The sequence below is a fragment of the Mercenaria mercenaria genome, chromosome 16, assembly GCF_021730395.1.
Source record: "Mercenaria mercenaria strain notata chromosome 16, MADL_Memer_1, whole genome shotgun sequence".
NCBI classification, from domain to species: Eukaryota; Metazoa; Mollusca; class Bivalvia; order Venerida; family Veneridae; genus Mercenaria; species Mercenaria mercenaria.
Genome location: NC_069376.1, coordinates 45,930,439 through 45,946,409, shown reverse-complemented (window position 1 = coordinate 45,946,409; position 15,971 = coordinate 45,930,439). Strand labels below are relative to the sequence as shown.

Here is a 15,971-nt window from a genome sequence, read left to right as displayed (position 1 = left end):
TAAACCAACGTATATTTTGTATCAATATCATCTCCCAAAAGGTTAAAACAACCAGCTGATCCAAATTAAAGTTGACAATGACTACTAAGTAATCAATAATGAAAACAAACCAGATTTAATTTCGTCTTCACTCAAACGTCTGTAACATCTTTGCAAGTTGAGACCTTCTGTAGTGTATGGTATTTCTATACTACAGATAATTAGCCCGCCAAAATTACATCGGAAGTCCTCTATTGTCATCCAATACTCGTGCTCATCTTTGTTTCCCAGAGGCTTGTACTTTGAGAAAAACTCCATATTAACGGTTCCCCATGAAATTTCATCCCTTCAAAGAAATTGTTCATTATTTTCATTTAATTATTTGCAGCATTTATCAAAGTATTCATTTCAGTGCTACAAGAAAATGTTTAGATTAGAAATCCGCAGAAATCGAGAAAAACTACGATTATAGTTGCTGTCTCCATAGTGATTTCATACCAGACACATATATCAAATGTTTATCTACCATTATGAACCATTTAAAAGGACAAACGTTGATACATATATATGCTGTATTTTGATTTGCGGTTATTTGTTTGCCGCATTTGGCATTTGCATGTTTAAAATTTATGCAAAGCTCTTTGCCGCCCTTTGCTTTAATATACCAAATAATTGCACCTATGGCTTTATGTAAAATGGACATTCAAACAAAAAAATATATGTAAATTCAAAGAATATTTGCACTCTACAGTTTGTTTCTATTGAAAGTCCAAGAAAGTGTTAAAAATTCTATAGCAGGACGTTTTGTCTTAACATAATTACATGTATACACTAGGTGCGCTATCGCCATTTTTCATATACAACGGAAAATAATAAAATGCATTACAATGTTTCATTTTCAATGCTATATCTATATTACATTTGACTTTGTTATGCTTGCGCATATTGTTTTGTATGTAAATATTTTGTATGTAAATATCTTTGTATGGATGTAAATATGTTATACTCTCCGATATTGGAGGAAGTAAAAGTTGATAATAAAGCATAGCGTTTTCTCGAAAGGAGTCAGACATTATACCATGAAACACACATTCTCGCATACCAGAGGTCTACCATGGCTCCCTAATTGGACCTCGGGACTTTGACGAACCTCTGATGGATGAGAATGCATGAAAATTGCATACAATTTAATAAAGAATGCAATTACTTCTTAAATACAATATATCAAATGTAAATGCCTTCCATGGGGCCTCCTTGGCCGAAAAGTTAAGGTCGCTGGCCTCAGATCGCTTGCTCCTCACCGCTTTTCGGTTTAGTATTCTTTCATATGAGAAAGCCATCTAGTTTGCTAACGGCAGGTTGGCGCTTCTAACCAGATGCCTGCTCGTCTCTGTAATAATGCACGGAGGGGGGAGGGGCACCCGTGATCTTTCTTCATCATAAAAAAGCTTTGAAAGTTGCGTATGCCTTTGCGACCAGTGCAGACCAAGAGTAGCCTGCACATCATGGTCTGCACTGTTCGCTATTCAGTCAGTAAATTTTCAGTGAAACCCCCTTTGAATAAGGTGTATTACTGCCCAAATTGAATGATGGACCATTCCATTTTAGAAATTTAGCAGGGTAAAGGATAAGATGATCTTATTGATTTTGCAGGTGATAAAATACGTTTGCATGGCATTTTAGGGGCACAGCTGGGCTCTTCTTTCACAGATGACAGCATAATAATCACTCAATGGTATTCTTTATACTTAAGTTTGTCAGTGATCTTTTTGGTTTGTCCTCTCCATCTGAATAGAAATATTTATAATTTTTATGGATGGTTTCCATGGCGACCACTAATCGAATGTCACACGGCCATACAATATTTACAAGCTCATAGCGATAGAAAACATTTTTGATTATTCGGGGCGGGTTTACCCGCTACAAAGTTACAAGTGTATTTTTGACAATCACAACAATCACAGACTCTTTATTTTATTCCTAATCACATAAAAATTGTCCATGCGCTACACAAAATAGCTCCATTCACAAACGTTGCGGATGGTTTAGCAATGATCAAGTAGTTCTAATTAAACCTGTTTCTTGATCAATTCATCGTTTTAGACACAATTAGCGCGATAGGACAATTATAAGTAAACACAGTAATGTTATTTTCTAATCCCACTACAGGAATATGTTATACATTGCCCCCAAATATTTCGCTGTAAATGCATAAATGACGTTTGTCATTATCTATAGACCATTTAACCCTTAACCTGCTGGCGGCAAGTGATTCTGCCTTTGCGACCAGTGCAGACCAAGATCAGCCTGCACATCCGTCCAGTCCATTATAGAAATTTAGCATGGTAAGGGTTAATTGGAAGCGCAGTCATTCAATAACAGTTTTTTTTTTAAAAAAATCTACAATAAATGTGTTTGCTCTTTACAAGTAATTTTATCTGAGTCAATACTCACGTGTCTGCGAATTTTCCGTTCCACAAAGGTTCATTTCTGTACGGGCATAACAGTCTCACCATTTCAACCATTCGTCCGTCCGACAGTGGAAACTAAAATAGCAATATATATTCTTACGATATTGTTTTATAGAAATGCTAGATATAAGCTAGTGAATCTGCATTTGTTTTATGATTTGTTCGCCACACATTAGTTCACGTAACAATTTATGCTTAATAATCAATTTTCTTTCCGTCATAATTCGCAAATTCAACCTAATATTGTCTCGGAGGGAAGCTTATTATCCGCTGACGAAGGACAAAAATGGCGTGGTAACTGTCTGCGTCAGTGTGTGCGCATCCCGTCCGTCCGTGATACTTCAGGCAGGAAAGTAATTCAGAACGTATTAAAGTTTGAATTATTACTCAGTGACTAGAGGACATTGAGAGAAAATGCACTGTACAAGGACCATCCCAGCAAACACACAACGTTAAGACAAGGTTGTGTTTTAGTTGTATGTTAGTTGTGTTATTTTACAACGTTGTGACAACGTTGTAACAACGTTGAGAACTATTCAAAGTAGTAATTTGAAATGTATAGGAGAAAGCCCTATGCAAGCAATGTGTGAATGTACTGAAAAGACCCTATAAAAAGACACACTGAGTTTTTATCTGAATCTTGTAAAATCTACAACGTTAGTACAACGTTGTGCAAACGTTGGGCTACAACGTTGTGTACGTAACAGTGCTGTAACGTTGTCACAACGTTGTTAAGGTAGTATGCGCCCTTTCTAGAGATTTTTAAAACATCGCCGGATTCTACTCAAATCTGGATTAAATACATGTCACACAACTGCCGTTGCGTAAATATAGTTTTTATTTTATTTTGACGTCGGTAACATAGCAACATAATGACGTTTAAGCGCCATCTGCCGGCTCTTACTGAAATCGGGGTGTTTCTGTGTTTTTTCGTTGTATCTTTTTTATTAGTGCATCAAAATTAAAAATTCAAACTACACTGTTATCACGAAGAAAATATCTATGAAAACATTACTGTATATTTGTCGTTAATTCTCCGAGTGTGTGTAAATCAGCAAAAATGCAACGTCAAAACGTTATAAACGTACCTGTTTTAACGCACTGTTGCATCTTTGACTGCGTATAACGAAAAAACAGCGCGGTAACTTTTATTTAGAAATTTGCTGTGAATTCCTCTATCATTTCTGCACTAAATGGATTAATAAAAAACATACCTTCTCGATTTAGATTTTTCAGCATTCAGCTCGATATTAATCGCGATGCATTGTTTGTGTAACGTGAAATATTTATCATGTCACTTTGCAGTGATTCATATCAGTTTAATTTCTTAAAATTTCGATATCCAAACAAATACAAAATGTTTAAAATGAAAACTTATGAAAATTGTTCAATTGTGTTGGGTATAAACCAATGAAAACAACACACATACACTTCAATTTACGGACATTTCATTGTCGTTATAAAAAAAAAAAAAAAAAAAAAAAAAAAACAGCAATTATCTACTACAACAACTACAACAAGCTATTCTTGAAGTTGTTCATTTAGTAGTTGTAATCCATTGGAATTTTTTTATCACTACTAAATATGTTTGTTATCATGACAATTTCGACAACAGTCTGTTGTCTTCCTCAGATGTATCATACTACGAATATCGGCTATCTTCGGCCTTGTCCGTCAGTTTCCGTAATATGATTTATCTAAGGAAGACAACAGACCATTGTCAATACTGTGATGGTAACAAACATATTTTAGAAGTGAAAAAAAAAACTTCCAATAATACCAGCTATTTCTATTTGTTATCGTTGTAGAGAGTAGAACAGTGCAAGAACAGTAGAACGCCTCTAAATTAGGCGTCCTTTTCGTAAAAATAAAATGCTAGTTAGTAAGTAACTGATTTACTGAACAAATGGTGATACAAGGCATAGGAAACATTTTTCAAAAAAAAAAAAAAATCGTCCGGTATCTGAGATACAAGGATAACCAGTTTAGAGGGATAAGTTTCGTATATTTATTCAAACATGCGTATAACGATGCGCAGTGATATCTATTTTGAGGGTAACATTGAAATATCACATGCGCGAATTTTATGCGCTACGGCACACTGATGAAAGTAATCTGAATCCCAGCGGTCGCTTGCATGGAGCGCTGGCTGATAACAGAACATGCCAAAAGGGTACATAACAATAAAAGAAATTTTTCTTTGTTTCATATAAAATTCAGCTACTTCAAAACAATTTAAAAACAATTTCTAGATTTTCACCCCGTCGTAGATCTATTTTTTTCCACAAGATATCCACACAAGAAAACGAAAAGAAAAAGGGGTGTTCAATAGTTTGCAGTGAATACAAGTCAACTGAAATCATGGTACCCTCATATTGCCGCATTTCAGAAAGCGAACTGCAAAATAAATACCCTGCTTTCATTTTCGAGCAAACAACTTGAAAACATGCGCGAAAATGCACGAAAAATGGGAAAATCAGGATAAATTTGTTAGTTTATATTTCATTCACAGTAATACATTTACAAATTTCATACATACATCATAGTTTGAACAATGTAAGTAGGAAAAGATAAGAATGAAAGTCACGCCGTAGTCTTAAATAATTCTTCTCTGATTAATCTATTAGAGACTTCTTTCGACTGGATCACGGAAGCACATTTTTCACCCAGTTACTGCTATATACCATATGGGTTTTGTTCGTCTCATAATTATTTTATGACGATTTCTGTCGGTATAATAAAATATTGCATTCGAGAGTGTGACATGAAAATCGTTCACCTCTCTGAACAAGAATATTAAGCCTTTATTTCACTTTTATGAGAAATAGAGGAAAAAATTGAAATTTCCTTTAAAATCATTCAATATACCTGTGCGGGTTTCTTTTTTTTTTTCTTTTTTTTTTGTCATTTCATCGACGATCGGATTTTTAAATCACCATCTCGTGAGAGCAAGATTTACATATTATTTTATCTCACATAAATATCCACCGCAAATTTTCCGTTATATTTCCATTAGCTTAACTCGAATGATATATCATACCCACCAGTGATTTTATAACTCCTGCGCAAAGCCGTTATTTTTCAATTTATGCACTTTTGATATAGTAGACGCAACTTGACCGCGATGGTTGACCTTAGGCTGATTATTCATATCGGTTATTTCATTATTGAAATCAAGGGTGCTTAGGGTAGCCGTGTATTTTTATATGGAATTAGTTTGTATTCAGTGCAGTATCAAAGTATATATACTTACATTTGATTAATTAAAACTTTCCAATACACTAATTTATATTTACACAATTATATTTCCTTTTTCTCGTGCAGCTCGTGTTTTACGTACACTCCTTTTCAATAATAGGTTGTGCCTCATTATGTATTATAATGTAAAGGTCAACCATCGGGGTCAAGTTGCGTCCACTTTTTTTTTTTTTATATGATGCATGATTTCATATCGCATGCGCAACTACACTATTTTGGTTTTCTATGCATATGATATTTTTTTTTATAATGTCCATTGAGATATCTATACTTTCGCATCGATAAAAAGACTGAGATGATACATTTTCATACGAAGCGTTTATAGATACTTTAGGATTAAAAATGACCTTTTCTAGTGTTTGTGCATGTGTGAATCGGGCCTTCATTATGGCGCCTCGGTCGATATTCATATATCTGGCGGTGAACATTTTGCACATCACTCTCTCAGGAATTCCTTTGTGTGCACTTTAATGTGTATGTACTTTTCCCGTATTTAACAGCCTTATGTTATGAGCTCATCAAACGGGTAAGACACGAATATCAGGACAAACCGTCAACAATAACGTCACACGCACAATGCGCCGCGTTTCAAATTGAGTTGATTATGCAAAATCTAAATCGAGAAGGTATGTTTTTTATTAGTCCATTTAGTGCATAAAGGATAGAAAAACTCACACTAAATTTCTAAAAAAAAATTACCGCGCCGTTTTTTCGTTATACGCAGTCAAAGATGCAACAGTGCGTTAAAAACAGGTACGTTTATAACGTTTTGACGTTGCATTTTTGCTGATTTACACACAATCGGAGAATTGACGACAAATATACAGTAATGTTTTCATAGATATTTTCTTCGTGATTACAGTGCAGTTTGAATTTTAAATTTTAATGCACTAATAAAAAAGATACAACGAAAAAACACAGAAACACCCCGATTTCAGTAAGAGCCGGCAGATGGCGCTTAAACGTCATTATGTTGCTATGTTACCGACGTCAGAATAAAACAAAAAGTTCATAAAACCAACGGCAGTTTGTATTACGTTTATGTAATCCAAATTTGAAAGGAATCCGACGACTTTTTAAAAATCTCGACAAAGGGCGCATACTACCAATTTTCAGTGAAAGAGTAGTTATGAAAGTATATTCAAAACTGACAGTTGCCTAGAAAAGCCTGCCTACTAGTGGAGCTACCGAGGTCGCCTGCTCAGCAGCTGTCAACTGCCTCATACACGAACTGCTTTGCTACCCCTTTATATACTAATTTTTTCGCTCGATTGTGAAGAATAAAGCTTTGAGTCCGTATCCGGGAAAACCTTCGTTGGAATGGCGTTTAATGAGGACGTTAACTGTCATGACCCATTATTAGGGTTCAAACCCACGTCTCCGTGGTAAGCAGCCGGCACCTTGTCTCCAACACCACCACTCCCCTTCTGCCGCAAAACATTCCCAATTATATAGGTAATTTGTACAGCATATGCTGTATGCAGGTCTAGAATTTTCTCCTTTTTTATAGATATTCTGTAAATATATGTACAATCCATATAAATCTGAAGTCCAGAAGATTTTTCAGTATAAATTTATATAGACTGGTTGTATGAGATCTGTTAAAATTACAATTTAAATCATAACTGCAAGTTAAAATGAAATTTTTCACTCATTACATTAGCATGTAGATCTAGATTTAAAACATAGAAATTATTTTATACAGATGGATCACTTTATTTTTTTCACATTTTCCAAAAATTCAAAGTTGTCAATATTGACAGAAAATCACACAAAGAAACCTTCATATGCATTCTAAGTTTAACCCTGCAGTTTTGACTAAACTGTAATTCAGATATCGATACATGAATACACCAAATCTTTAATTAAATTTATTGACCGAAAGATGTTTAAATTTTCGGATAGAATTGAGCTTCTTCTAAAGAGCAGTTCAGCTCAAAGGAGAAATATACTGTACAAGTTCCTGAATATTACTGAGAGTGTCAATTTTTAGAAGAATATGCCCCCGGCCCCCATCCCACACCCGCCCTATCATACCTGGGACCTACGCTTAAGCAAATTATGTATTTATGAGGGTACATCAGAAATACTGATGACCTGAACTTCAAACTTCTGAAAAATAAGCTTGTTTCTTGAAATAAATTAGGTTTTTTTAGTGTCAATATTTTGTTGTTGTTGTTGTAGTCATTCATTATGTAAAGCTGACTTCGTAGCGATAGGTTCGAATCTATATTTTGAATTTATAATTTCGTTTATTTTAATTTAAGTTGTCGAATATACTGTAATATCATTGAACTTAAATATTTTTTCGTAAATTTACTTTGAGTATCTCCTTCTTAAAAAGAAACGTTGATTCGGATGTACTGAGACCTGAATATCTTATATTGAAAGAAAGTGCAAATATTGCAGATTACTTCAATAACTTAATAAATATTGTCAGATGATGCTTTTGATGTCATTTGATGTGTTAAAGTTTTTCTCCTTCTATATTTCAATAGGCGTAAATTGACCGATAATGGCTAATCGATACACCCGATAACCTGTTTTCAAGGGAGACAATTTCGCCAATAAGCCAGCAAATTGGCTTAGATTTCTGGGTATGGCCGATGTTTACAAAAGGAATGTCCAGTATTTTTGGTGTCTTTCGGTGATACTATTACACATTAGAACAACTGAATAAAATCTCCTTTCAATTAACTATCGATATATCTGGTATTTTACGTAAGACTGGGGTAAGTACATATAAATTATAATACTTATACTCTGATCTATCTTGATAATTCTTAAATTCATTTTGGCGCAAATTTAAGTTATCCCAAGATTTGGGCCAAGTCAAGATTTTGTTGCAGATCAAATAACCTACATATGCGTTCGTTAACAGCAACATGAAATTTATTCAGTAAAAATCCTAAAGTCTAGTTTCTGTAAAGAAAAAAAAAAGAATGCAAATTGCTGCCCTACCCCACCGACTTCTGTTAAACAAGAAACTTTCCATATAATATTCAGCACTGGTAAAGGTAAGTCACCTCCGTAGGAAAGCGTCTTAGCCCTTTCGACCAATGCGTCCGCAACTATTTAATTTCTGTTTCGAAGTCTTTCAGTGCTTTCACGGGATCTACTTTTCAGATTATATTTACAGCACAACAGCACAATGTTATTTTATCTACAGACAATAAAATAAATATTGATTTAATTTGTTAAGTGCTGTGTGGCGGCCATAAAAAAGTTGCCCCAACTTCATTTCAGTGTTGATATATTTTCAGGTCCTTCGGGATCATTGATTTCAACTCATTTACTGATTTAGATTTGAAGATTGAATACTGCTTAAGCTGGTGATAGGGGGCGTGGGCAGTGTTGCATTATCCATAACTGCTCATGAACAGACTCAATCAAACTGAGTCTGCAATTTTCACTGTTTGTTAAAATTGTTTTTTTCTCGGTGCTTCCAAGGGATCTACTTTTCAGATTATATTTATATTTTTAACTATATAAGTATTAAATCAGAGCTTCAGATAAGCTGCGTACTTATGAAAATAAATTTTAAGAAAACCTGATTGAATTAATAAAATTAACACAAGGATGTGTCTAGCCGTCCGGGTTTCCGAATGCCTAGTCTGAGATTTAGCCGATCTGAGATCCCTTTACCAGACGGCTAGCAAATCCTCAAGGATTTTCTAACCATCCGGTAATAGATTTCCTAATGAATAAGTAATGATACCTGTTATTTACTGAAAAAATATAGATGTCGATACTCGTCTGCAAACAAAACTTTGTGTGAATACATACTACAGATTTACTTTTAATTCATGCATGTAGATACGAAGACTTGCATGTCAGTACTAAGGTCATATTATAAACTCATTCTAGTGTGAAAGCTAAGTCAGGTTTCTTTGTAAATCTTCAGGCCTTTTTACCTGGAGAGGTGGCGAATACCTTAAATGGTATGATCCTCATGCCAAGTGGGACAGGAGAGGTCGTACAAATGCATGTAAATACCGAAACTTGCATGTCAATTCTAGGTGCATCAAACATAGTAAACTAATTCAAGTCTGAAAGCTATCTCATGTTCCTTTGTCAATCCTCAGACCTGTTTACATGGAGAGGTGGCAGATACCTTAAATGGTTCGATCCTCATGCCAAGTAGGACATGAGAGGTGGTACATATGCATGTAGATACCAAGACTTGCATAATGTAAATACCTTAGTACGTCATACATAGTAAAACCAATTCAAATCTGGAAGATATCTCGTGTTTCTTTGTCAATCCTCAAGCCTGTTTACATGGAGAGGTGGCGAATACCTTAAATGTTACGATCCTCATGCCAAGTAGGATAGATTAGGAGATGTGGTACAAATGCATGTAGATACCAAGACTTGCATGATGTAAATATTTAAGTATGTCATACATAGTAAAACCAATTCAAATCTGAAAGCTATCTCATGTTTCTTTGTCAATCTTCAGGCCTGTTGACACGGAGAGGTGGCGAATACCTTAATTGGTATGATCCTCATGTCAAGTGAGACATGAGAGATGGTATAAATGCATGTAGATACCAAGCTTTGCATGATGTAAATTCTTAAGTACGTCATACCTAGAGATCTAGTATCATGGCTATATATGGGAGTCACATCAGTCTGTCCATCTACAGTTAGGTCTCCTAAACTGCTCTCTAAATTTTCAAATAATTTTACATGCACATCACCATCATGAGCGCAAGGAACACGTGCATTTACATGTAACTTTGACCTTCACCTTGACTTGAGATACTTTTTAAAGTCAGTGTCTTCAGAAAATAAGCAATTTAGGTGCTTTATGATATGAAGGTATTCATCACCTTCAGTGATAGCTCTAGTTATTTAAATTTTAAAGATTTAATGACTGAAATTGAATCATTTGATACCATTAATGGCATAAAAAGTTTATTCAATGAGTACTGTCTTGTTCTTATAATGCGATCTACTTTTGTCAATACGATTGCTGTAGAACTGATTGGACCTACATATTTACAACAGTTTAACTGTTTTGTTTCCTTTTTACAGTCCCAATATTATTGCAATTCGGTAGCAAAGGTGTTGACACCACATGTCGTCTGATGATGAGTTTTACAGGATCGAATAAGGTTTGGTCATTGTATTCCCTGAAAGGAACAAGAGGAGAAAAGAAACTGGAAGACCTGCATGCCTATCCGCAGGCCAATGCTGGCTGCAGGTCAATATTGAGTAAGTTCTGTATACTGTTACAGTGTGGAGTAAATTTGTTTTTAACATGTCCAGAGAAAGAGGATAGGTAGCTTGGTAATTAAAAAAAACATGTTAGAATATTGATAACATAAATCATCATCATTGACAGGTATTTTTTTAGGACAATTCAGAAAAGAAAAAACTCGGCTGGGCCTCATGTTCTCAAACCATTTTTCAGTCTCATTTGTTGTTTTATCTAAAACATCATAATCAATCGGGAATCCATTTAAATAGCTGTTTTAAATCTCATTTGTTGTTTCATAAATAGAATATAAGATTTAAATTAACATACATGTGAGCATGGCGCCTAATGTTGGTGCCTTTTTTGTGATAACGGCAATTTGATTACAACTTTTACACCACTGTAATGATTTTTTTTTCAGATGCTCTTATGAAAACTCATAAGACAGTAACAAAAAAAAGAAGCTGAGGATGCTGTTTTTAAAACATGTTCCATTCAAAAATGGTGGATTGAAATTTAAGGTAGGCTTATAGATTTTATTGCTTTTCTATTGTTCAGTGTTGATGCTTTTTGGATAAGTCAGAAAATTTACAACATTAAAACAGCACTTGCTTTGAAGGGCAAACTGACTTAGGTTACAGTTAAATGTATCTAAAGATCAGTGTAACTTGAGCTCTTGATAATCTTCAGCTTTACTTCTTTATTTTTGGTGTTGCACTAAAAAGGCCAGCATAATTTGATTCAGGTTTTACTGCAGGATTCAGGATGGTTGAACTGATATAAAATTAAAGAACCAAATCTTCATCCTTAAAGTTTGCTTAAAACATAAATTTAAGTTTCAGAAACAATTTAAACAAATAATGTGTCTTTGCTCCAGAATCATTCTATCATTGACATTGTTTTTACACAAGTACTTAATATTAATGAATTATATTAAAACAAAAACATTCAATATTATTACAGAAAGGTGTGACGGGTGCGGCTACTGCAGGCAGGGAGGATTTGACGGTCAGCCAGAGGATTTGGAGATATACTGTAATGTCTTTAATGTGGACTTGCGTGTGATTTAAGTTTTCACAAGGGTTTTAGTGTGTGTGAAAGTATGTCAGTTTTCAAAATTGAGCTATGACAATTTGCTCAAACTACATAACTCAAAGAACTTTGAAGCGGTCTTGTTGACGTCATGAGCTTTTGTTTAATACCAGTATTGGTGATATAGGCCCATGATTATATACTGTAGAAAGTGAACAAGTTCACTGCTAGATACAGATAATCATATGGCCTGATCTCTGAATGATATTTATGAACCAAAAGAAGGCATAAAATAAAAACATACTGTAGTGGTTTAAATTATTGATATTGTTAAACTAGATCTGGGCCTGTATTCATAAAGGATCTTAGTAAATAAATTTATCTATAACTTAATATTCTTCAATTAACTCAAAAACTTTTCACGCTCTTTAAATATTTCACAGCATGACTACAAACTTGTATATTATACCAAAGAAAAATAGATTGGCAACTTGAAAGGCGTATAGAGCAAATCTCGCCAACATCACATGGCAACTGAATGAGATCTCGTTTTAGTAAGCATATTTGATCACAATTGATCGTCAGCAAATGCTTTGAAATAAGAAAACTTGATCGTTTGTGTATAATGCTAATGGTACTTTTTTAATAATGTTATCAGTACTTTCTACACAGGAAAGCAATGAATGTTTGATTGGAAGTCTGAGAAATCAACAGTTGTTGTAAAATGGGCTCGATTCGGTTTATTACACGCCAGTGTAACATTAAATACTGACCACGTTGAAATTTGACCCCATAGATCCTTTTCAACGTTGAGAATTGACCCCGTCAACATTTCTACATCAAATTTTGATCAAAGGGTCATTTTTCAACGTTGAGAATTGACCCCGTCAACATTTCAACATTAAATTTTGATCAAAAGATCCTTTTTCAGCGTTGAGAAATGGCCCCACCAACATTTCAACATTAAATTTTGATCAATGGGGTCAATATCTAATGTTACACCGGCTGTACTGCCAGTTTAATACTTCAGTAAGCATCTGTTGATTTGATCACGACTGATCAAATCGGCAAACACTTTGAAATAATATAACGTGAAATAATATAACGCGCTAACACGAGCTGATGCAAGACTCTCCAGTTGCCATATTACTGTCAAATCGCCGAATAGTGGAGCGCCCTGTCTTACAGACAGCTCTTTTTGTTGAGACCCCTTAGAATATTTCAAATTTGTTGTCGCAAATCTTCACTCTGATGTGTTGCACACAAGTCGCATCCATATAACCATGGTCAAGGTCACACTTTGGTCAAAGGTCAAAAGAGAGTTGATTCTAGCACAATCTTTGTTTATTCTTTTACTATTTTTTATCAGAAAATCAAATTATTGATCGTATGCGTTACTTAAATTTTGTTTTTCTCAAAAACTGTCAAAGGTAACCATTTGAAACTTGGAAAACTTGTTCACTTTTACACATTTTATTCATTGCAATGCAGGTAACCCTGTGATTTGTTTTTACAGAGGTAATACCTCTTACTGCCTGTCAGTCTCCAATTTCTCAATACAATGTAACAAGGTATTTTTCTTCTTTACAGTGGTGACCTCATTCTGCTGACAAGGTGACTTTCAATGATTTTTTTGTTGAGCTATTGCACTTTTTCGACCTTAAATTTTCAGTTGTTTTTTTTTCAATCCAATTACCCAGTATCTTATCATAGGTATTGACATGATACTAGACATAATTTATTGTGATGACTCAATTTGTTAGACAAGAGGAGGTAACTCTATCAAGGATCATTTTCTAAGAATTATTGCCCTTTTTATACGCCCGTTTGAAAAATTGGACGTATTATGGGAACGCCCCTGGCGGGCCGGCAGGTGATGTCCGGAGCATATCTTCTTCATGCATGGAGGGATTTTGATGAAACTTGGCACAGTTGCTCACCATCATGAGACGGAGTGTCATGCGCAAGAACCAGGTCACTAGGGCTGTTCAGAGTATGTGCATCCGTGCGTGTGTCCGGATTTGATTGTCCAGACTGTAACTTTGACATGCATGGAGTAATCTCGTTTATATTTGGCATGAATGTTAACCTCAGTGAGACGGAGTCATGTGCAAACCACAGGTTCCTATCTCGAAGGTCAAGGTCACACTTAGAGGTCAAAGGTTAAATTCAATAATGACTTTATCCGGAGCATTTCTTCTTCATGCAAGGATGAATTTTGATGAAGCTTGGCACAATTGTTCACCATCATGAGATGGAGTGTCATGCGCAAGAACCAGGTCCCTAGGTCTAAGGTCAAGGTCACAATTAGAGGTCAAAGGATACAAGAATGAAAACTTTGTTCGGAGCATTTCTTCTTCATGCATGGAGGGATTTTGATATTACTTGGCACAAATGTTAACCACCACGAGACAGTGTCATGCGCAAGAACCAGGTCCCTAGGTCTAAGGTCAAGGTCATATTAGAGGCTAAAGTTCAGACACAAGAATAACATTGTCCGAAGCATTTCTTCTTCATGCATAGAGGGATTTTGATGTAACTTGGTACAATTGTACACCATCATGAGACGGAGTGTTATGCGCAGGTCCCTTATTTAGAATTACCTTCCTTTGTTGTTACTATAAATAGTTTAGGCCTAAAAAAATTCTTTGTTTCCGGTAACATGCTCAAAAAAATTAGGGTAGGTAGGTCGGAAAATATATTTTTTTTTGGAATTTTTTTTTATTAAGGGAGACTTTTCGGAAATTATTTTTGTGTCAAAAAATGGATACAAATAAGGAGGTTATGCCTTTAGAGCATCAGTAAGTTGTTTTCTAACATCACTGGCCATGTTTTAAACATAAAAAGTGCAGTTTTTCAACTTTTTGTTAAAAAGTTGAAAAAAATATTCTCAAAGGCCATAAAAACATTTAGGGTCGGGCCAAAAATTTAGGGTAGGTAGGGATACCGGAAACAAACAATTTTTTTACGCCTAATATTGCAACTTTTTCATTACTAGTAGTAGGGAAAAATGGAGATCACTTTTCTGTAGTGCAACATGCATGATACATCCAATTCTGAGATGTATTTTGACCTGTCTCTACCTGGTAAGATTTTTGTGTGGACTTGCAATTTTTTTTTTTTTGCGTGGGGGGGGGGGGGGGGGGGGGGGGTTTTTTTTTTAAAGATTAACTTCCCTTAGTTGTTACTATAAATAACTTACATTGTAACTTTTTTGTAATTGACCATATGGAAAAACCAAGACCACCTTTTTGTGGTACAGCATAGATGTTTTTTTCAGTCAGTAACTTGAGAACCACTTTACCTAGAATGTTAAAACATAATAGGATGATTGCACATGCAGAGTTTATGACCCCTATATTTTTGGGGGGTCACTGGACCTGAACATGAGAAACAGTTTCCATTTCATAACTTAAGAACCACTAAGTCCAGAATTTTGAAACTTAGTCGGATGATTGGACATGCCAAGTAGATGATCCCTTTTGCAGCCAACCATCATTGTCTCTTTGACTTTTACTCCTGTCCCCTATTGACTTCTTGCCTATACGACTATGCATTTGTGGAGACATGCATTTTTCTTCAAAATCATCTTCTAGTTCACCTTTGCCGATCTTGCAGCTCATGAAGTCTGTATTTACCTTGTTCCTGTGGGCATGTCATTGTATTAGATTTTGTTATCGTTTAACTACATAAGCTTTTTTTTGTATTTAATTAAATTGAATTATCGTTATCGTTAAACTACATAATCTTTTTATAATTTTGGACTTGAATTATCATATATTGTTAAACTTACATAAGTTTTTTGTATTTGATGGATTTAAATAATTGTTACGTATGCTTTAAACTATATTGTATTATCAAGGGGTGCGGTATTCCCATATACTGCTTAAGGGATTACTTTCGTTGTTTCTGAACTTTAACAAATATTTTAGTAAATTTTATAATTAGATCTTGAATTAAAATATGTAATTGAAATTTTGTTTTGCTTATTCATTTAAACATGAGCTGTCAAAAGTAGGTTGTATTTT

At 34.8% G+C, this 15,971-nt stretch overlaps 1 protein-coding gene and 1 long non-coding RNA gene across 3 annotated transcripts in view; one reads left to right on the top strand and one right to left on the bottom strand.

The window, feature by feature from the left end:
* Positions 1–15,971, bottom strand: part of LOC123540726 (calpain-3-like) — a 40,673-nt gene that overhangs the window by 6,771 nt on the left and 17,931 nt on the right. For both annotated transcript variants that reach the window (XM_045325967.2, XM_045325969.2), the window contains 2 exons: positions 2,434–2,525; positions 111–325 (listed from right to left, as the gene is read on the bottom strand). In XM_045325967.2, the coding sequence (XP_045181902.2) occupies positions 111–325; positions 2,434–2,525 (307 nt within the window). The remainder of the gene's footprint in view (positions 1–110; positions 326–2,433; positions 2,526–15,971) is intronic.
* Positions 9,969–15,055, top strand: LOC123526368 (uncharacterized). Its single transcript, XR_008367851.1, has 3 exons — positions 9,969–10,928; positions 11,333–11,432; positions 11,875–15,055. It is a non-coding gene; the product is annotated as an uncharacterized LOC123526368 (long non-coding RNA).